This window comes from Cricetulus griseus, chromosome 4, assembly GCF_003668045.3.
Source record: "Cricetulus griseus strain 17A/GY chromosome 4, alternate assembly CriGri-PICRH-1.0, whole genome shotgun sequence".
NCBI lineage: Eukaryota > Metazoa > Chordata > Mammalia > Rodentia > Cricetidae > Cricetulus > Cricetulus griseus.
In genome coordinates, this window is record NC_048597.1 from 216278851 (window position 1) to 216299670 (window position 20820).

The window sequence follows — 20820 nt, forward strand, 5'->3', positions numbered from 1 at the left end:
GGCTTGGTACAAAGTACCAGCACAAACCAGGCTCTGTGTCCTCATTTATTATGAGTGCATAGTCCATGTCCCTCTGCCCACTCATCCAGAGTCCAGAGCCCAGGAAGTCTCTAGGCTATTCTGCCAGATCCTGGCGCTTACCAAGAGCAAAGTGCAAGACAGACTGACCAGTTCACGCAGAATGTTAGGGCTTCAGCTGCCCAAGTGTGTGCGCAGCCAAAGCACAGTATTCATGAAGCTGTCTGACTCCACCTCCACCTCTGATAGTGCGTGGGTGCTTTTGGGATAGAGCAGGAGCCTGTGTGAGCAGCAACACATGAGGTTGGTGGTTCTTGTCCTGCTTACCTGCCACAGCTACCAGGACTATCCTCTGACACTCACCGAACAGGCACATTCCGGGCCTTGAGGGCACGGTAATACTCCATACCCTGCCTGAATGGTACACGCCGGTCCTCCTGGCCCAGCATCAGTAACACAGGTGTCTTCACCTAGGTGTATGGGGAGCAAGTTGCTGTGGTGAGCTGAGCTCTGGATTCTGGATGGATGGGTAGCATACACACAAGGATACCTGGGTACCTGAGGGATATACTTGATGGGTGATTTATCTAGCATCTCCTCCCACAAATTCAGGTCTGGCAGGCAGTCATTGCTATAACGGAAGCCAGCCTCCACCACACACCTATAAAAGACCAAGATGATGCTTTCCATGGGAATTTGGGGTAGAAGGAAAGACAAAGGACCTGTGATGCACACTCACCAATCAGGGATGTCAGTGGAGCCCATCATGGAAGCAATATTGATTACAGGGTTCCGAGCTATACAGGCACTGTATGTCTCTGGGTACTGACCAATCAGGTGGCAGGAGAGGAACCCTCCATGGGAACCACCCATCAGGGCCACACGGTGTGCATCAAAGCCTTCCTCCTGGAGTACCTGCTCCACTGCAAACTAAAGGGTAAGAAGAGTGTGCTGCAGCTAGCTTCCTGTCAGCTGAACAGAGCCTCGAACCCACCTCCCTGTCCAGGACACTGTCCAGCACCCTGCTACCTGGACATCCTTCACATCCTGCTGGCCCACATTGCCTGGGAGAGAAAGGATGTTGTCTTGGCCAAAGCCAGTGGAGCCACGATAGTTCACTAAAAGGAGGAGACAAGATAGTATTCTCAGCCCTCTGGACCTCAGTTCCTAGGACCAGCAGCATCGCAGGCTGTCAGGGGACCTAGTCAAGAGCTATGAAGTTGCTACCCTTTCTTACCTAGCAACACTGCAAAGCCCATCTTGCAAAGCATGGCTGGGAACAGCATCCAGGCAGTGACAAAGGATGAATGGGGTCCCCCTGTGACAGGAAGAAGAGGGTGAACAGGCCAGCTAGCAGCTTCATAGGAAAGCAAGCACTCTTAGGTAGACACCTACCGTGGGGCATGACTACCATGGGCACCTGGGTCTTATCTGGAGGGTTGCTGGGCTGTAGAAGGATTGCTTCAAAGTCAAGGTCAGCTGTAGGGAGAAGGCAGTAATCAGCAAGACCAGTGCTCCTTCACAAGTGCTCCCAGCCAAGGCCCCATCTGTAGCTATGGCGTGAGTCTGATCAAGACAAACAGGCCTGGCCATGGTAGCTCACACCATGACACATGGACCCCGAAGGCTTGTGCTCTTTTTGCCTAGTCAGAGAGCCTAATGTCTGAAAAGAGCACATTCTGATATAGTCACATAAGCCTGTGTGTGGCCTATTTTCTCTGGGCCTTAGTTTTCTCACCACAGAGGACATGCCCTGGCAGGGCCTGGTGCTGATAACCACAGCAGGTACTCGGATTTCTGGATGCTACTCCCCATGACCATAAGAACAGAAAAAATTTTTGAGGAAATCCTAGAAAGCCTGAAATGTGAGCTTGGAAGGGTCATCACACACGCTGTGTGCTGGGGACCTGGAGAAGGCCTCCGTGTGCTGTCGGCCCAGCTCACCATATTGCACATTCTCTTGGTCTGGAGGTGGATGCAGCACACGGACGCCCCAGAGGATGTCAGGAATGGGTTCAGCCTCCTCCAGGGACACCCACGACACGGACTGTTCCTTCCCAGCAGGAGGCAGGAACCCAACTTTCTGCCAAGGGGAAGCAAAGTGTCACAGGTGGCCAGTGCTCAGGAACTCATCTCTAAAGGGCACAGCATAGATTCTTATGAGTGGTATATGACAATATACATCCACATATGAACCACTGCCTACCACTACCACATTTCTTGGCTTCTGGGTTCTTCTGTCTCCCTGTACTCTAATACTGTAGGACTTGGCACGTTGTTCAGGACAGCACAAATGCTAGTCCCTACTTACAAGTGTCAGCCATGGTAAACCATAGGACTAGGGTGGATCCAAGTCTCCGCCCTTCTACATGTTGACCAGCCATGGCCAGCTGTTGGCCTGGAAGCTTGTAACTCCTGCCTTCTAGCCTGGAACTCACCAATACTCACCAGGCTCGGGGGCAGGTTGGGTGTGGAGAACTGGGCCACCATAAGGTCTTGATCAATTGTAAGCAACTTCCAGCTTCCACCTGAACCCCCTAGAGGAAGCAGATGGTAGTGTTTGGTGGGGGGTCACCACTTTTGTACCTTCAACCCTCAGAGGCACCCCTTAAGAACACCTAACTGTATAGCCCTGGGTAAGCCTCCTGGTTCAGTCCCTTGTTTATCTGACAGACACTGGCTTGTGCTCAGGAACTGCCAGGCCTGGGGACACAGAAATCTACCAAGATACTCTACTTACTCCAATGACCAGTGTAAAAAGGATGGCAGCCTAGCCCAAAAAACAGGGTCAGGGAAAGGGGACTGGACAGTGGGGTCTAAGGTTTATTTATTCACTTATTTACTTATGTGCATTAAGCCTTATGTATGGTAGACAAACACGCTAGCAATGAGCTATGTCCCAACCCAGAGATACAGAATTAGAACAAAACTCTGGCATCTATGGAGCTTTGAATGAAAATGGTCCCCATAGGTTTACACGGAGTAGCACTATTAAGAGGTGTGGCCTTGTTGGAGGAAGTGTGTCACTGGGGGTGGGCTTTCAGGTTTCAGAAGCTCAAGCCAGGCCCAATGTTTCTCTTCCTGCTGCCTGCCAGTCCAGATGTAGAACTCTGGGCTCGTTCTCTGGCACCATGTCTGCCTGAGTGCTGCCTTGCTTCCCACCAGGACAATAATGGACTAAACCTCTGAAACTGTAAGTCAGCTCCAATTAAATGTTTTCTTATTATGAGTTGCCATGGTCATGGTGTCTGTTCACAGCAATGGAAACCCTAACTAAGACAGCATCTCTCTGGAGGAGTACGTAGAGACAGGGCAGGTGGACAACTCAAAGGCTGTTCCAGGGGAAGACAATAGGCTCAAGTGTGGGAAAGCTAGGGAATCAATCCAACAATGGTTTCTCCAAGGCTTGGGCGGGAGGTAGATGACTGACAGCTTAGCAAGAAAGGCCTGCAGATTTTGGGGTAGGGGTGGGGCTGTAGAGCCAGTGCAAAGGGGCACTGGAACAAAGGAGGTAGTGCGCTGCCCAGATCCCAAAGGCCGTGGAGCAGTTCGTGTTAAGAATGACTTGAGACACACTTCCTATGTCAAGCAGCTCCACTCCCAAACCGGCTGCCCTTCCACCACCCCGACATCACCCCTAATGCAGAAGTCCTGCTCACCCGCTGTCAGGGAGGTGACACTTCCAGTCTGGGTGTCCACAGCAAACAGGTCCTTAAACAGAGGGGAGACCACACGTAGCACCATATCCAACAGCCCTATGGGCCCTATCCCTATTTTCTTTCTACCATCCTAGCAATACTTTGGCCTGTGGTGATGGCTACTCTCTGCACCAGGGAGTAGCCTGGATCCAGACTCAAATCTCAGTTCCTTCACAGCTTACTGGATATTCCCCGACAAGGGGCAGGAATGCCACTGAGCCCCAGTTGAGGATGTGAGAACAATGACATCATACCCACGGGACCATGGCACACTATGGGTACCTTCACTGATCCTTCAAGAAGAATTCATCCAGTCTCCACCAACTGGCCTTACAATGTTTAGGGATCCATCTCAGAGTCAGCCCCAGGCTTTCCACCTGGAGAAAGGCCTGGGGCCCTGCTGTGGGGCACTATGACATATGGTGCCCTCAAGGAAAAGCAAGTCCAGCAGAAGGCTGAAAAGGCTTGCAGGGGTCAGTAAGACTTTGGGGCTAGGCATTCCTTCGGGCGCATATACACACTCTTACCCCGAGTCCTAGATTCCTTGACAGACAATCATAGGGCAAATGTTGACATTACCTCTCAACATAATCAGGGGCTCTTACCTGCTGGCTGCGCTGCGCTGAGTCAAAGACCACTCTCCGGCTGTCAGCTGACCAGCATCCCAAAGGCAGAAGACTGCAGTAGATCCCAGAGAAGTTCTCTGCAAAGACAGAAAGGCTTGGGCTGCATCTAAGAGTGGAGGTTTGGGGGAATTTACCCAGGACCCTGAAATGTGTATTAGAATGACAGTCCATACACTAGGGTACTCTTACCCTAGTAATGAGGAGGTGACTGAGTAGGAGGTGGTAGGGGAAGGGGGGAGAGACTTCTGAAGACCTGAAGAGGTAGAGCCGACGAGCCTCTGAGGCAAACATGGATGCTTTCCAATGAGCTGTTCCCTTCTGAGTTCTGGCAACATTAAGTGCCTTAACATTAAGATAACACGTTTGTCACTGCAGTGCTGAGTACAGCACCCAGCATAGGACCTCAGTAAGACCTGCCCTACACTACAATCCTGTCAGTAAGACCTGCCCTACACTACAATCCTGTCAGTAAGACCTGCCCTACACTACAATCCTGTCAGTAAGACCTGCTCTTCACTACAATCCTGTCAGTAAGACCTGCTCTTCACTACAATCCTGTCAGTAAGACCTGCCCTTCACTACAATCCTGTCAGTAAGACCTGCTCTTCACTACAATCCTGTCAGTAAGACCTGCCCTTCACTACAATCCTGTCAGTAAGACCTGCTCTTCACTACAATCCTGTCAGTAAGACCTGCCCTACACTACAATCCTGTCAGTAAGACCTGCCCTACACTACAATCCTGTCAGTAAGACCTGCTCTTCACTACAATCCTGTCAGTAAGACCTGCTCTTCACTACAATCCTGTCAGTAAGACCTGCCCTTCACTACAATCCTGTCAGTAAGACCTGCCCTACACTACAATCCTGTCAGTAAGACCTGCCCTTTGTTCAGAGGGTAGAGATAACCACTCTTTCCACAAATGAAGAAACAGAAGCCGTGGAGGCCAGAGCACTATCCAAGGATATGCAGCTCATGGGTAGAGGAGATTCACACTAGGTCCCTATTCTTGTGTCCCTACAAACTAAAGAAGACATGTGCTAAGGATGAAAGATAGGGCTTTGTGTCGCACAAGTTCTAATTTGTCTTAATAATAATAAAAACTCAGAGTCAGCTATCAGGGGGTGAAAGCTAAAGGAGAAGTAAAACAGCCAACCACTAGCTCTTACCTCTACCTCAGACTGAATGGACAATCCTGTCTCCATGAATCCTCAGACCAATGCTCTCTCTATGAAACCGCAGACTGCATCCTCATATGGAATTCTAGACCACATCAGTGTCTCCAAACCCTCAGACTGACTTGCTGTCACATTGACTGCTGCTCAGACTGCCCTCAGCTCCTGTCTACTCTCTTTATTCTCTCTGCCCAGCCATATCCCTTCCTGTCTCCACCTCCTTAGTACTAGGGTTAAAGGTGTGTCACTCCATGTGCTGGGATCACCTTTGTGTGAGCTCTATTTCTCTTTTTGACTGTATCAATCTCATGTAGCCCAGGGTGGCTTTGAACTAACAGAGATCCATCTGCTTCTGTCTCCTGAGTGCTGGGATTAAAGGTGTGTGCCACCACTGCCTGGCCTCAATGGCTAACTAGTGTGGCTAGCTTTGCACTCTGATCTTCAGGCAAGTTTTATTTGTTAGATCATAAACAAAACAAAACCACACTTTGCACATGCTAGTCATATGCTTTAGCAACGTATTCATGCAACTTTGTCCACTGGACCTTCCCACTAGATGCTTGGAACTTTCTGGGTGGCTTGAGAAAACAAGACTTTCATCCCCATATCCTTGGGATGGCCTACGATTGCAAGGAGAGCTGTAAAAACCCTGTGTTGAGCCTCTTGGCCAAGAGCCACCTCTCCAGAGGAATAGCTGGCTTAGCCTGAGCAAAGGTTGCTGGGGTGAGGTGCAACACAGAGTAACATAGAACCCTGAGGCCCAGACATAACACTGCAAACTAGAATACTTTCTGAGACTCATCCCAAGCCAACTTGGGCTGCTATGATCTCAGTTTTGGTCTAGCCAACAACTTTTTTCTTTTAATATTACTTATTTATTATGTATACAGGGTTCTGCCTGAATGTTTCCCTGCAGGCCAGAAGAGGGCACCAGATCTCATTACAGATGGTTGTGAGCCACCATGTGGATGCTGGGAATTGAACTCAGGACTTCTGGAAGCACAGTCAGTGCTCTTAAGCTGTGAGCCATCTCTCCAGACCCTAGGCAACAACTTTCTATTAGACTATTACCCATATCAGTATCTTCTATCCCAATGGGGGCTGGACTAGCAAGGAAGAGGAGGAAAGGATGGCAGAACTATAGGCCCTGATTTCCCCTGCCAGGCACCCCTCACCTCCCAGCTGCCGAGGTACAATGTCCACCACCACTGAAGTGACCTTGGTGTACCAGTCATACTGCAAGAGAACAAAATGGTCAAACCTACCAGAGCACAGATCTCAGGGTACAGATCTCTGTATCTATCCCTTTCAATGGCAAGTTTTGGGGAGAAGTGGGAGCTGATATATCTCCTTTATGGTAGCCTCGACCAGGTGCCCACAAGGGTCTCAGATAGGCAAGTCCCTTGGGCTTCCACCGGACATCCAGAGTTCTCCTTGGGCAGGGGCTAGGACCATGTAACTCCTCACTATATCCAAGCTCCTTGTAGAGCCTGGCTACTTGTGGATGAGAATTAAGAGACAAGCATCTCTGTAGTTGGAGGATGCTCTTGAGGTGGTGAGCCCTCAGAGCACTCAGGCTTCCTGGTCCTACCTTGAAAGGTCAGGCCACTAATACAGTGGTGATAGGAGAGGACCCTGATGGGGAGATGACACTGGCCCTTTAGCTCTTGTCCCCCAGCAAGAAACTAACCATCCTTCTACCCCCTCCACCTCCAGCTCACCAGGCAGAGCTGGCTACACTGATGATGAGGCACTAGCGATGGGTACTGCAGGTAGACGATGCGGCACTGGTCTGGGCTCAGCCGAGGAGAACAAACACTCAGGGAGTCATCCGAGAGTAGCTCTAGGCCACAGAGAAATGTGAGTATCACATAGACAAGGAAAGGCTAATGGGTGTCAGGAAAGCACATGCAGGTACCAATTACTTACCACACTTTCCCCCACTCAGGTCCACATAGTACAGGGCTGATCTGGAATGGCCAGAAAGACACTCAGCTCCACGGTCAGACGGCCTGCAGGGCCCTCTGCCCCGCCCCACTTCTTACCTGCGGTTGGTGCAGAAGCGGATACCTAACCGGAAGGGTTCATGCCACCAGCCCACAAACACCACACCTGTGTCTCCAGGGGCCCAGAAAGCCTGGAAACAAGACCACCAGGGAGGTATAAGCAAGGGGTACTTGCTCAAGCAGGGAACCCCAACTACAGAGGGCACAGGCCAAGCCGCCGCTGACCTGTCCAGGGGACACATTTTCAGGGACGCCTTCAAGCACTGAGATGTTGCCACTCTCGATGTCCAGCACACACAGCACAGGGACGCTTTTGGAAACCATGGTTTCTCCCCAGTCTTCATAAAACACAAACTGATCCCCCTGAGAACAGAGGACACTCGATGCCCAGAGTGTCTAGAGAACCCTGTCCTGCCTCCTAGAAGCTAGTCCCTCCCCAGGTCCGCTGGGTGCAGTGCAGGGAGCACACTGAGTTGCAGGGCAGCTAGGCAAGGCCTTCGTGGCCGGGCCACACCACAAGCACCTTGATGGCCTGGTCTGGCTTCTTCGGCCTGGCCATCTCATCATCGCTGGCATTGATGTCCAAGGCTTTGGTTTGAAAGAAGGACTCAGCCTTGGGGCGCTTCTTCTCCGCCACATACAACAAGTGTGTCTCTGAGTATGACCAGGAAAGGCAGCCAAAGCAGTCTGGATGCAGGGAGGGACGATTAGGGGGAGCCCAAAGCTATGGTTGCTCCTTCTTCCCACCCTGCCTGCTTACCAGCCAGGTGCCTCACCATCCTCATAAACAGGCCCATGTTTCTCCAGGGCTGACAGGTTGAAGCTCTTGAGCTTTCGATTCTTCTCCCAGACCTGAGGACATCTGGGCATCAGGCTGCCTGCCCCCAACAGAGCCTTAGCTGTGGGGGCTAAGTAACCCATGGCCAGCTACCTCATCCCTTGAAGACTCACCTCCAGGAACTGTTTTTCCTCCCCTGGGACTGTGCCCCCAGCCTTACGCAGCACAGCTTTCATGGAGCCTGAAGGAGACTCTCTGCTCAGTAGCCTGAGAACAGGGGTTGTAGGTCAGGGTTATACCAAACCCCAAAATAGCCCTGTGCTGCCCCTTTTACTGGTCACAACCTCATAGATGAGACCCTCTCTCTCCTTCCTTTCTTGATAAGCCTTTATCGGTCTGGTGTTGCAGGATCAGGGGAGGCAGCACAGGAGACTCAATCTCCCAGCTAACTCCTAGATAAGACTCTTGAGACGGATCCCACACCAGCCCATCAAGCATCTAGCCTCAAGCTGGCTGGCCTCATTTCTCCTCCTTAGGTTAGTGAGTCCACTCTCTCCAGATTCCCAGGGACCCAGGACCTAGTTTGGAAGAAGCTTCTAGTACTTATCACGCTCTCAAGGAGCAGGCACTTGGTTCTTCTTTGCGATGATGCTACCCAAAGCTGTCCCTGAAGGGGGACAGGTAAAGAGCTCTATGCCCTAAGGACACATAGTGGGCATATATATGAAAGGTTGACGTGGTAGGTGGCTGTAGTCTTGTCTGCAAACTCCTCTCACACTTACTCCCCCCGGGTCTCCACACTGTTGCCTGCAGGCCCGGCAAACACCACCGAGTCTCCATCATGGAACACTAGGTACTGACGGCAAAACCGGATGTTCTCCATTCGCTCCAAGTCCCTCTGAGTCCACTCTGCAAGGGAGGCATGAGGGTGCTCAACTTGTCTGGGCCGGTTTGGGCCACTGCCCACCAACCTGTATCCAGATACCCTGGTAAAGCCCGGGCAACACTGCACTTGACATAACCTAAGCCTAGGCGTCTAGAGCCTGAGCTGACAGCCACTTGGAGAGCATCCGCCGTGGAATTTTAAGGGCAGCGCAGCATGCGTATGGGCTAGAGAGCCCCGCAAGGTCCACAGCTTGCACCCAAGCCTGAACTTTACTCCCACACAGTCACCTCATTCACGGGCATCACCAACCAGGAGGGCCAGTGCAGCCCCAAAACACCTGTGGGCAGGAACTACGTCTGGGTTTCCTCCCCGCACTCGTGTGTGCCGTCAAGCTGCGAGCCCTCCACGTTCCCCACCTCGCCATCTGGGTGCACTGCCCGTCGCCACCCAGTTCCCTCGGTCTACACACCAGTGTGCACGGTCCGATAGAGGCCCCCATACTGCGTGGTGACCTCCGGGCCCAGGCAGGCGGCGCTCAGCGTAGGCTGGCGGCTAAGGCCCCGGTACAGCGCTGCCGCCTCCTGGGGCTCACTCAGCAGCACCTGCGCAGGGGACACACCAGGGTCAGGCTCAGCCCGGGCTACGGAGGCCACGGGGGCCGCGGGCCGAGCCCTCACCTGACGCTCCATAGTCCTTCCTTTCAGCAGCAGCTAAGGCCCGGAAGTGAGGCTTCGGGGGCGGGGCCTAGGGCGGCCCCCAGTTTCCGCTATACCCGGAGGCGACCTGGGACAGGCAGGGCCTCGGACGAGCGAGGGCCAGACGGCAGGGGCGGGGCCTACGAAGGACCCGCCCCGAGGGGCGGGGCGCTAAACCAGCGAAACCGGGCAAATGGGAGGCGGAATCTACGAGTGGAGTCCTGGGCGTTTTGGAGAAGGGGAGCAGTGGGTGTCCGAGGCGTGAGGGCGGACGTGTGGCGAGAGCCGGTGTTGGGGGGGATAGGCGGGGCTGATGGTGAGCTGAAAGCTGCAAGGTCCGAGAGCGAGCTCTGAGCATTCGAGGGGCGGGGCTGCAGAGGAACGCCTGTGCGTTCTGAAGGACGAGGAGGGTGGGAACCGAACACTGAGACTAGCGGGCCCGTGAAACCCGTAACGCTGCGGGCCGGGGCACCCGCACCGACTTCTTTCAACTCTGGGGCTGATTATGAGGTCTCTCCCTGTAGGCAGGTCCCGGGCGGAGCCCTGGGGCGCTGGGCAAAGCAGGGCGATGCCGAACGCTCAGGGTCCTGCTTATCGAGGACCAGACTTGCCCTAAAGTTATCTGTTTCCACAGCCGTAACCCGCCCTTCTCAGAGACGCATTGCTGCGAATCGTGAGGTCTCAGCCTGCCCCAAGAGCAGAGGTTCTGGCGGGGTCAGAGCAGTGAGAGGGCTGTGGGAAGGAGAGCCGAGGCAGACAGTCTCCTCCTGCACGCGCGACACAGGACAAGGTTGACTTAGGTGACAACAGAGGGCAAGCGCGGTTGGGCATCTCCTCTTCTCCATAAAGCTTGACCCTGGCTGGTCTTTCACACTAGCTCTGAGCCCCTTGAATGAGTGCTTTCCTCCTTGCCCCAAATTGATACTCTTTTTATCTGTTTCTCATTTTCTAGAGATGCTTGCATTATATTTAGTTTCTCTACATAGTCCTGCCTCGAACTCACAGAGACCCACTTGCCTCTGCCTCCCAAGTGCTGGGATTAAAGGTGTGGGCCAACACACTCAGCTTGAATTATTCTTGACTATATGGGGAACTAAGGTCTCTCAGCCATGAAAAAAATCTGAGGTTGGAACAAGGCAAGCAGATGTAAAGCTTGCTTGGAAGCAGCAGGGGACAGCACTTGCTTATCTAGCTTTTGAGAAGCAGGCCTGAAAACTGCCCCATGGCAAAGCACTGGCTTTGGACTGACCTTTGCACTTTTCACGGAGGGATGTTTTTAAATGGCTTGGTGTGTTCTCAGCCCCAGTTGTACCAACATTTCTGAAATTGTGCCCTTTCTCACTTTTTTCTTTAACCATGGAGAATATTGTCACAAATTTGGGTATTTGCTTGTTTGGCTAAGCAAGAATTCCCACTTTAGAAATAATCCCAAAGACAGTCCGGAGGTTGTTTATATCAAGTCCTTTTATTTTGATACCACAGAAATACCTTGTCACAATACAGGGAGGGACACTGAAGTACCACGAGTTCTCACAGAGCACAAGAGGACGGCACACAATTCACAAGGTCATGTGGAGGACTCGGGTCATTGCACTTACAACTGTAAACTTGTTGGTTTGACTTTGTACAGCACTCTTCCCCCTCAAGTAAAGAAGGAGAGAAGGAAAGAGAGGGAGGGAAAAGCAAAAACAAGACATGGAAGCTAGAGGGGAAAATGAAGATGGCCACTGCTCTCCAGGGTTCCACACTTGGAGAGGAGCAGATTTGACCCCAGAGGCTGAGTGAGTCTCGTGCACGCACATACTCACAAATACACACACACACACGCGCACACACACACACACACACACACACACACACACGCACGCACACACACTCATGTACACGTGCTTACACACACAGTATCTCACGACTTCTATGGCTCTCCGGTGCCACCCGGCATATGGTAGCAAGGTGCTGGCACCCAGGCAGACAGAGATGGCATCTCCAGGCAGTTTCAGTTGATTAGATCTGTCCCTCTGACCTGTTGGAGTCCATGGTGACAGATATTTACAGCATGGGAAGAGAAGTGCTCATAGGGCAGGACTGAACCATCACGGCAAAGGGCCTGCCGGAGAAACTCCCTGTGTGCTCCAGAATACAGGCTAGAATTGCTGCCTTTGCTGTGCCTGAGACCACGTGCCCTACCCAAGGAATCGGAAGGTAACAATAGGAGGACTATCACTATGAAGTGAGTGTGTTGAGGCCTTGGGTAGGCAGAAGAGGGTTCCCTTGCTTATGACACTGAGAGGGGGAAATGGAGAAGGTCTGGACTCTACCCAGAGACTTCTTACCCATTTGGAGATACACTTATTGCTTACCGTGTCCTACAGCAGCCAATGATGGTTCCCAAGTCTCCAGCTGTCATAGCCCCAGAGTCAACACAAGGGCCAGGATACCCACGACCTAGAAGACTATTGCAGCCATTTTCACAAAGGGCAAAGATCTGTCCTGTCGGTACAGCCAGGGATGTAGTGGCAGATATCGGAAATGTCAAACTCAGAGTTTGGCCAGAAAAGAAATTTGCTTAAAAGTTAATACTTTAGAGCCTAGTGAGCCTGCCAGAGGTTGACCTGCAGACATCCTGCCTACTCTCACCTGCTAGTCCAGTCCCTAGACTACGAATGGAAAGGGTTACTGCCATGATCCCAAGTATCTAAACGATGGGCACATCTGTAAAGACCTGGGCCTGTGTGACTGAGTTCCTCAATGATGGCCTTCTTGATCCTTTGTTCAGATGGCCCCAAATAGCCCAGATCTGATCTCTGAAATGTCCCATAGCATGAAGAAAGCCAAATCCCAGGAACTCAGGATCTTAAGCCTGACACAGCTTCAACTGTCCCATTCAGAGCTGCCAAAGGTGGGACAGGATTTGACTCTAAGGGATTTGTAGGCCTTGCAAAAAATCGTGAGAAATGTGGACCCCTGAGAAATGCGTGGTACAAATGGAGCACTACAGAGGAAGGTCAGACCTCGATGGGACAGGCAGTTACTGTCTGCCCTGCTCCTGTGTCAAGGAGATGCTGATAAAAGTGGAATACTTCTGCTTCTGAGGAGATGGTAGGCAAGTCCTGGGGACAGATGTGGAGAGGGCTCACAGGCCCTTCAGTAAGTTTTGCTTTTTAGAAACCTCCTAAGCTCAGCTTGAAGCTGTTATGTGAGTAGTTGTTCTGGATGATATTGTTAGCCAAAGAGCCCACAGCCAGCCAGCCCTTCCTGGGCACCCTAAGACATGGCTCCAGTTCAGATCTCCTGGATCACAGTCCTTTGAGATTCTTCATCACAAAAGAGAGACCTAGAGCAGGTTTAGTCAAGATCTAGAGATCCCGGGGCACAGCCAGACTCTGCTCTTGTCTTCTGCCTCTCCAAAGATGTGGCCCAGCTTTGCCCTTGAACAGTGCCCCACTGCAAAGGGATGGCAAGATTCTTTTGGCTCAGGACTGGGGTAGGAGGGGAAAATGATATACAATTAGAAATCCTACAGCAAACCCACAGAATGTTTGTACACATGCATCCTGTGCAGGCTCCTATCACCGTCTGTTCTGAGATTTCTTTTTTATCTGCTATCGTGGACAGATTAAAAACAACAACAACAACAGCAAGGTGTATGGGGGCCTCACTGCCTGCTCCATGGCCTGGCACACTCAGGCAGTTCTGGCAGGTCTTTACTAGCGTCTACAGAAGTCAGGGAGAAGTGCTCCTAAAGGAGAGGTTTGGAGGCAAAAAGAACTCCAAGCAAGAGGGTCGAGCATTTAAAATGAATGAAATCGTGCAGGGAGGCTTCGAGCTGTGCATGCTCCACTGCGAGACAGGCGGTGCCTCACCTGGCAGCAGCGAGTCCTGCCACAGGTCAAACATGCCACAGACTTAGAATTTACACACACACACACACACACACACACACACACACACACACACACACACGGGCACACATGCATGCTCTTACTTTCTCTGTCTCTCACACACACACAGAAAGTGGGAACAAGGATTGATTGGGGTGGTGATATGAGCAGATCTATCCAGTTTCTCAACTGCATGTTTGCAATTAACTCTTTATATGTAACATGGAATTTATTAAATATTAACAGTTGTCTTTGAGGGTTTATATTTCATTGCATAGAACATTAGAGATGAGACTTGTGGCTGTGCCCAAGATGAAGGGAGGCCTCCAAGGGAAGGGCTTTGGGGAGGCATGCAGCCCAGTCCACCAGGTGAATGGACAAGAGTCACACTCCCCTTACCCTACAAGGCTCTGAGCCTTTCCCTTGGCCGGTGCAGAAGTTCTCTGCTCTGAGCACACCCACTGCTGATGGCTTAAGAAGGACTGGAATTGCACAGTAAACAGGCGGGCTGAGGGGCCTCCCTAGACCTCGCCCTGGGTTTGTGCTCTTGGTGGCCTGCTGCCTGCTATTGCTTCTAAATCAACATTTCTCCCTGTGCTGAGCAGGGGCAGAGCAGAGAGGAAACCAAACCATCAGTCACAAGGTGGTGGAGGGGGGACACAAAGGGATAAAAGCAAAGAAAAGAAAGGGAGAGAAAGAAAAATAAAACAAAAAAAATGTTCATGAGGTATACATGTAAATCAAACTGGAATGATTAAGGCTGTTCTTGAAATCAAAAGAAATCCCCAGGTGTACAGACGAGGAGCCGGCTGGTTGAGACAATGGTGGTGCTGCTGGGATGCTCACAATGGCTGGGGGGGATGGCTTTAAGATAATGGCAGGCATGTCTAGTATGCTGCCATCCACGGGCTGGGAGAAGCCTCAGCCGGTGCCCACGCTGCTTTTCGGTGCTATGGCCTCTTATTTCAGCGATGAGACAGTGTTAGGTCCTAATGTTTGTAAAGTTCTCCCAAACCCGTGCTGGCCATGTGGAGGTCTGCTCCAATGTCACCCAGAGGGCAGGGTGAAGGGGGCAAGGCCTTATGGCCACAGAGGGATCCGGGCCAGCTGGAATGTGAAGGAAACGGAGCCTAGGGCCCCCAGCCCTCAGTCAAAGCCCCTCTCCAAGGCTGTGGAAAAACTTCTGGCATCTTAGAGGGAGGGCAGTGTGCACCCAAACTCTGTGTATAACGCATTGGAAGCCTGGCTACCAGGCCACAGGAGGCTGTGGGAAGAACAGCAGATAGCCACAGCAGCAACAGTGTTCTGGTGAGGGCTCCTCTCTCCCAAGGACGGCTGGCCTGAGGAAGGCAGGGTCTCTGGAAAGACAATGAAAGGTCCCCCAAGCCAAAGGTCCCACTGGTCCAGCAGATGCTTCACTTGGGTAGCTGCTGTTAGAACACATCCTGTGCTCTGCTGAGGCCTGCCTGCTGTGGCCCACCTGGTGTGAATCTTTGGGCCAAGGGTTTGCCAGATTGTAGATGCTTTGAAAAGATGAGGGGTAGGGGAGAGAAAGAATTTTTTTTCCCTGTCAAGAACTCTGGGCATAGTTTCCCACCCTCCTCATATTGCTCTCAGACATAGCCATGAGCAACCACCAGGGTACTCTTCACCCAAAAGACTCATCCATCAAGCATGGAGAGGCTGGTATTTGTGCAAGTTAAAGACCGTGTTCCCATGCATGGAAGGATCTGAAGAAGGAAGAGTCGCATCTCCAGGACAAGACCTCTCTCTCTCTTTCTCTCTCTCTCTCTCTCTCTCTCTCTCTCTCTCTCCTGTTTGAGACAACAGGATCTCATTATATTGCTCAAGATGACACTAGAGTGACTCTCCTGCCTCAGCCTATGTGATCCTCAGCTAGGATCACAGGCATGTGTCACCATATCCAACTTGACATTCATTTCCTTTTTAAGAGTGTGTGTGTGCATGCGTGCGTGCGTGTGTGTGTGTGTGTGTGTGTGTGTGTGTGTGTGTGTGTGTGTGTGTGCGTGTGGAGGTTAGAGGATACCTTGCAGGAGGTGATTCTCTCCTTCTACCACGTGGAATTCAAACCCAGTTTGCCAGACTTTGGCAGCATCTTTACCCACTGAGCCCTCTTGCTGGCCCTTGTTATTTATTTTATAAGAAGAGTTCCTTTTTGTTTTGCTTAAGAGTGTAGAAATACAGGTGTAATAGTGTGCATTCATAATTCTAGCCTTAAGCAACGGAGGCAGGAAAACCATTAAAAGTTCATGATCAGCTTGATCTATATATATATTGAGTTACAGACCAGTTGGCCCTACAGATGAAATCCTGTCTCAAAAATACAAAACAAACAGGAAGGGTGAGGGAGATGATGCTTTGTTTCAAAAGACAAGCATCTCCTAGCTCATCTCTGAAACTGACATAAAAGACACCAGGAGATGGACAGAGAGCAACTTTGACCACTTAGCCCAAATGCTGGCCTAGTGCTGGAACCAGAGAGAGATCTTAACTACAAAGTCATGGTCTCAGTGGCCTGCCCACACTGTGGCAGGGTGTGGAGCAATGTACACCTGTGCTGCCTTTCCTTCTTGTAGTTCTCTGGCTCCAAACCCAGTCTGGGCCCTGCCCAGAGCCTGAGCCATGGGCTGTCCCTCTCCATGCCATGAGTACCACTTGAGATTTTAGGTTTGTTCCAGGGGATGCCAAGAAAACACTGAGCTGAGAGAGAAAGTGGTAGGGTGTCCACTGCCTTTCAGCAAAGCCAGGGAGGATGCCGCAGCTCTGTGGTTGCTGTGGCTAGCAGAGAGCCCCAGCTCCTTACATTAGCCTACAGTGCCCACACCAAATGGCTCCTGCCACTGTGCCCTCTGCTGTGGCTTAGTAGTGCCTGTCCCAGAAGCCTGCCAGTTCTACTCAGTGTCAGAGCCTCTGTGGACACTGTGACTTCACAAACCTTTCTTTTGGGCAGCTCTCACTGCTTCAGAAACCCCACTTCACAGCACTTGCCACCTTTAGAAATTCCTTTCAAATTGATTTTTATTTATTTTATTTACTTATTATTTTTGAGACAGGTCTCACCATGTGGCCCTGGCTGGTCTAGACCTCACTCTGTAGACCAGGTTGGCCTCAAATTTACAGAGACTGTTTACATCTACTTCCAAGGGCTGGGTCAAGGGTGCACACCACCCTACATGGCTAAATTTCATTTTGAAACATCTTTATTCTATTTCCCTTAATGGACTGATGACTTGAAAGGTCATGAACTTGGTTTTGATTCCTGTTGTACCTCCAACGTCTAAAATAGAGTTTGGCACATACTTGGGGCTTGACAAGCATTTGTTGAATAAATAAATGAGAGATTGGGCCTTTTCAGTGGCTCCATGCTCCTGAAAAGACTGACAGTCCTTGGGACTTCTTCTCTACCACGAGTATGCCTGATCTAAGTAAGGGCACTTACTGCTCCAAAGCCCCCTTAAAGTGACTAGCCTACTGGCTGTGGGCCCCCACGATGGCTACACACATATCCTCAAATTCTCTTTCTCTCTCTCTCTCTCAAGACAGGGTTTCTCTGTGTAACAGCTCTAGCTGTCCTGGAACTCTCTTTGTAGACCAGGCTGGCCTTGAACTCACAGAGATCCGCCTGTGTCTGCCTCCCAAGTGTGGGATTAAAGGCATGTGCCACCACTGCCTGGCATTCATATTCTTAACTCTAGAGTAGAAAAGAAGTAGGAGGGCTGGAGAGATGTCTCAGAGATTAAGAGCACTGGCTGCTCATCTGGAGGTCCTGAGTTCAATTCCCAGCAACCACATGGTGGCTCACAAACCATCTGTAATGAGATCTGATACCTTCTTCTGGCATGTAGGCATGTAGGCATGCATGCAGACAGAGCACTGATACCTAAAAAAATGGCATGATAGGTGATTCCTGGCTGCAAGGAACAGCAACAACAGTTAGGCCATTCTCTCCATTCTAGATGAGGCATTCCCTCTTCTGTCCACAGAGGCAAGACCAGGGCAGGCTCCAAGAAGGGGCATCCCATCTTCCTTGGCCACTGCAGTCTAGGTAGAGGGCTCCTACCTGGGCCTCCTGTTCTCAGTGGGGCTACAACTAGCTCACCAGTGACTGCTTCCCCTCTGTGTTCCCATCTGCCTCTCTCTCTAGCTCACTCTATCACCTTGTGAGCTAAGAGTGTATTGACTTCATGCCCAAAGCTGCTAAGTTCTGCAGGGTTTGGAGACACCAGAACCAGGCATCAATGTCTTCAATGACAGCCATAGACTTTGAACACAGTGTCCAGAATACAGACTTGAAGTTGTAGGAGTACAACTGGCTTTACTGGGCAGTTAATTTACCACCAAGCCAGATAGCACACTGCCTCTGAGGGGGACTGAAAGACCCATCCCAACTAGGTCCTTTCACCCACTTTTCTGGCTATTGTCACCTGCCCCCCCAAGACTCACTGTTATACGCAGAGTCCAGAGCTGCGCCCAGGCCTTTGACTCCAGAGATTTTTCCACAGCAATGACACCATCTTTCTTCAGGTCTTCAGGAGCCTGAGGAGCAATACAGAGGAAGGCTGTGAGTGTCACAGCATTGTCTGCTTCCTCTAGCCCAAGATAGCCCATCATTTTGAAAGCATGGCGGGAGGCCTGGGATGGCAAAGGAACATTAGCCCTGATTTCCTTTTGCTGGGGATCTCTACTGAGTTGGCCCCACATCTGAGGCTGTATGTAGTATTCTTTCTCTTTCTCTTTCTTTCACACTCCCAGGGGAGTACACTGGAGCTCTTACTGTGCCATTCACTGAAGACTGGACTCTTCCCAGAGGACCCCTGCTTTGGGACTTCAGAGGACCCAACCACCAGTAACTCAGGCCTTTCCCAAAATATGACAGGTGCAGGCACTCACCCTTCTGGACACAATCACCAGAATGAGGAAAATTTTTTGCCAAAAGCAGAGACAGCTGTGATACAGAAAACAGAGAGAGACATCAGCAAACTGGGCCAGACTCCTCCTAGCCAGGGCCATTGGTTGTGGTAAGGCCCAAGGGACAAGGACTATCCAGAAAACACTGGGTACCGGAAGGTGTTCTGTGTCTTGGTGACTGGCCCTAGAATCATCCCATGACCCCCAACCTCCACCAGAGAAGCTTTCACCCCATGTGGCCCCAGCCCAAGGCAGGGCATACCTTCTGTCAGCTTGCCGGCTTGCTCTGCTGCCCCACCAGGGAGGATCTTGGAGAATACACTCTCGCCATCTGCCCCTGGCTGACCAGCAGGCCCTCCTGGGGTCCCCCCAGGCCTGGCTCCAGGCTTCACCCCTAGAGGGAAGAAAGCATCGTCATGAACAACACAATGACTGAGGTCTGAGGGGAAGACTGACATAGGTAACCTGCAAGGTAGAAGAAGGTGGGAGAGGACTGAAGAGAGGCCAGTGAGCACAGGAGAAAGGTTGGGGGAGCAGGAGACAGAGAAGACTCTGAAGGTCAAAGGGAGGAAGATGAGGGGACAGAGTAAAGGAGTAGAGAATAAGAAGCCATGGCTCAGCCGGGCGGTGGTGGTGCTCACTTTTAATCCCAGCACTCAGGAGGCAGAGGCAGGAGGATCTCTGTGAGTTCGAGGTCAGCCTGGTCTACAGAGCTAGTTCCAAGTCAGCCAAGGTTACATAGTAAGACCCTGTCTCAAAATAATAAAAACAAAAGTAAAAAAATTTCATGGCTCTGGTCCTGCTCACCAGTACCTTCTAGGATGGAGTTCTCACTGGTTCAGGCTCATTTTCTGGTAGGAGGTCTGTAGCCCACTGGGTATTTTGGGGGAACTCGTGAGAGCATGCACTGGGTGGGGAGATGAGTATGAGTGTCCTGGGCATAGCTCACCTGTGGGTCCTGGTCCTGGAGCTGGCTGGGCCTGGGGAGCCCTCCCCTGTTGAGGTGCTTTGGCTGCCGCTTTAGAGCTGCTGGCCTGCTCTGTTCGTGGCTGCAACACAGAACCTGTAGTTGAGATCCTGTTCATCCCACCCCTGCCCTGAAACCACTGGGACATCCAAACTTTAACTGTAGCATCTACCCTAAGGGAGTCAGGGACCCACACATAGGAGCTAACTCACCAGCCCTGCTGGCTGGGGTCCTGGGGCTGTGGAAGGGCCTGGCTGAGGTTTCCCTGCTGGCTGGCTGGCAGCAGGGGCTGAGCCCCGGGCGGTTGGCTGGCTCTGTTGCTGCAGTCGAGCCTGTGATGGAGCCTGCTGGGGAGCTTGTTGCCCAACACCTTGCTGCTGTTGCTGTTGCTGCTGTTGCTGCTGCTGCTGCTGCTGCTGCTGCTGCTGTGGCTGTCGTGATGCTGAGGCCATCTGCCTGGATGACGGTGACTGTGACTGCTGGGGTCCTGGTGCTGCCTGCCGGCCTTGCATCTGTGGCTGTGACTGGGGTTCTGGCTTTGGCTGCAGTGCAGTAGGCCCAGCGTGGGCCTGCCGGGAGCCCTTCTTGCTGTCAGAGGCATGATGGTAGGCTGACGGAGTGCGGGATGACTGTGAGTAGTCAGCAGAGCCCGGGTACCCAGGCTGACCCTTCTTCTGCATGGCAGGGGCAGGGCTGGCCTGAGGGTGAGGCCGGGTCTCATGGCGACCCGCATCCCGAGCATGTGGTTTGGCAGCACGCCGTCCTGGCTCCTCACCAGCATGGCGGCCAGAGTGCCTCCCGTGGTCACTGTGATGCCGGTGTTCCTTGGCTGAGGTATGGCGGCCTGGACCACCCTCATCATGAGGCCATAGGCCCTCCTCAGGGGGCTCATCGTAGTCATGGTAGCTGTGCCTGGCAGGGCCTCGCTTCTGGGAGGAGGAGACTGCATGACCCCCATGGTGCCTGAACCGGTCGGAGCGGGCATCTCGGGGCTTATCAAACCAGTCTGTCTCCTCCTGGCCCAGGTGATACGCTTCAGAGACCAAAAACAGAACACCATCAGCCCCTGGCTAGCTGGAGGGGAGACCTAGCTGAAGCCATGCAAGGGAACCAGAAAGTGGATACCACAGCCACAAGCAGGTCAAAAGGTCCCCACCCTCCT

General features: G+C 51.9%; 2 protein-coding genes across 2 annotated transcripts in view; both read right to left on the reverse strand.

The window, feature by feature from the left end:
• Positions 1 to 31: 31 nt before the first annotated feature.
• Positions 32 to 9875, reverse strand: Apeh (acylaminoacyl-peptide hydrolase). Its single transcript, XM_027414537.2, has 22 exons — positions 9864 to 9875; positions 9656 to 9788; positions 9083 to 9209; positions 8474 to 8567; positions 8299 to 8374; positions 8046 to 8209; positions 7748 to 7885; positions 7562 to 7653; positions 7446 to 7486; positions 7238 to 7359; positions 6692 to 6752; positions 4322 to 4419; positions 3678 to 3729; positions 2467 to 2555; positions 1963 to 2101; positions 1414 to 1497; positions 1256 to 1336; positions 1048 to 1136; positions 758 to 948; positions 577 to 679; positions 382 to 488; positions 32 to 298 (listed from the first exon to the last, which is right to left on the reverse strand). Exons 1-22 carry the CDS (start codon positions 9873 to 9875, stop codon positions 193 to 195), a joined length of 2199 nt encoding a protein of 732 aa, XP_027270338.1. The 3' UTR covers positions 32 to 192.
• Positions 9876 to 18687: 8812 nt separating this feature from the next.
• Bsn (bassoon presynaptic cytomatrix protein) overlaps positions 18688 to 20820 on the reverse strand; it is an 83747-nt gene continuing 81614 nt past the window's right edge. Inside the window, exons 7-10 of the mRNA XM_035443957.1 lie at positions 19871 to 20691; positions 19641 to 19740; positions 18954 to 19085; positions 18688 to 18728 (exon numbers count right to left, since the gene is read on the reverse strand). Of these exons, the coding sequence (XP_035299848.1) occupies positions 18688 to 18728; positions 18954 to 19085; positions 19641 to 19740; positions 19871 to 20691 (1094 nt within the window). The remainder of the gene's footprint in view (positions 18729 to 18953; positions 19086 to 19640; positions 19741 to 19870; positions 20692 to 20820) is intronic.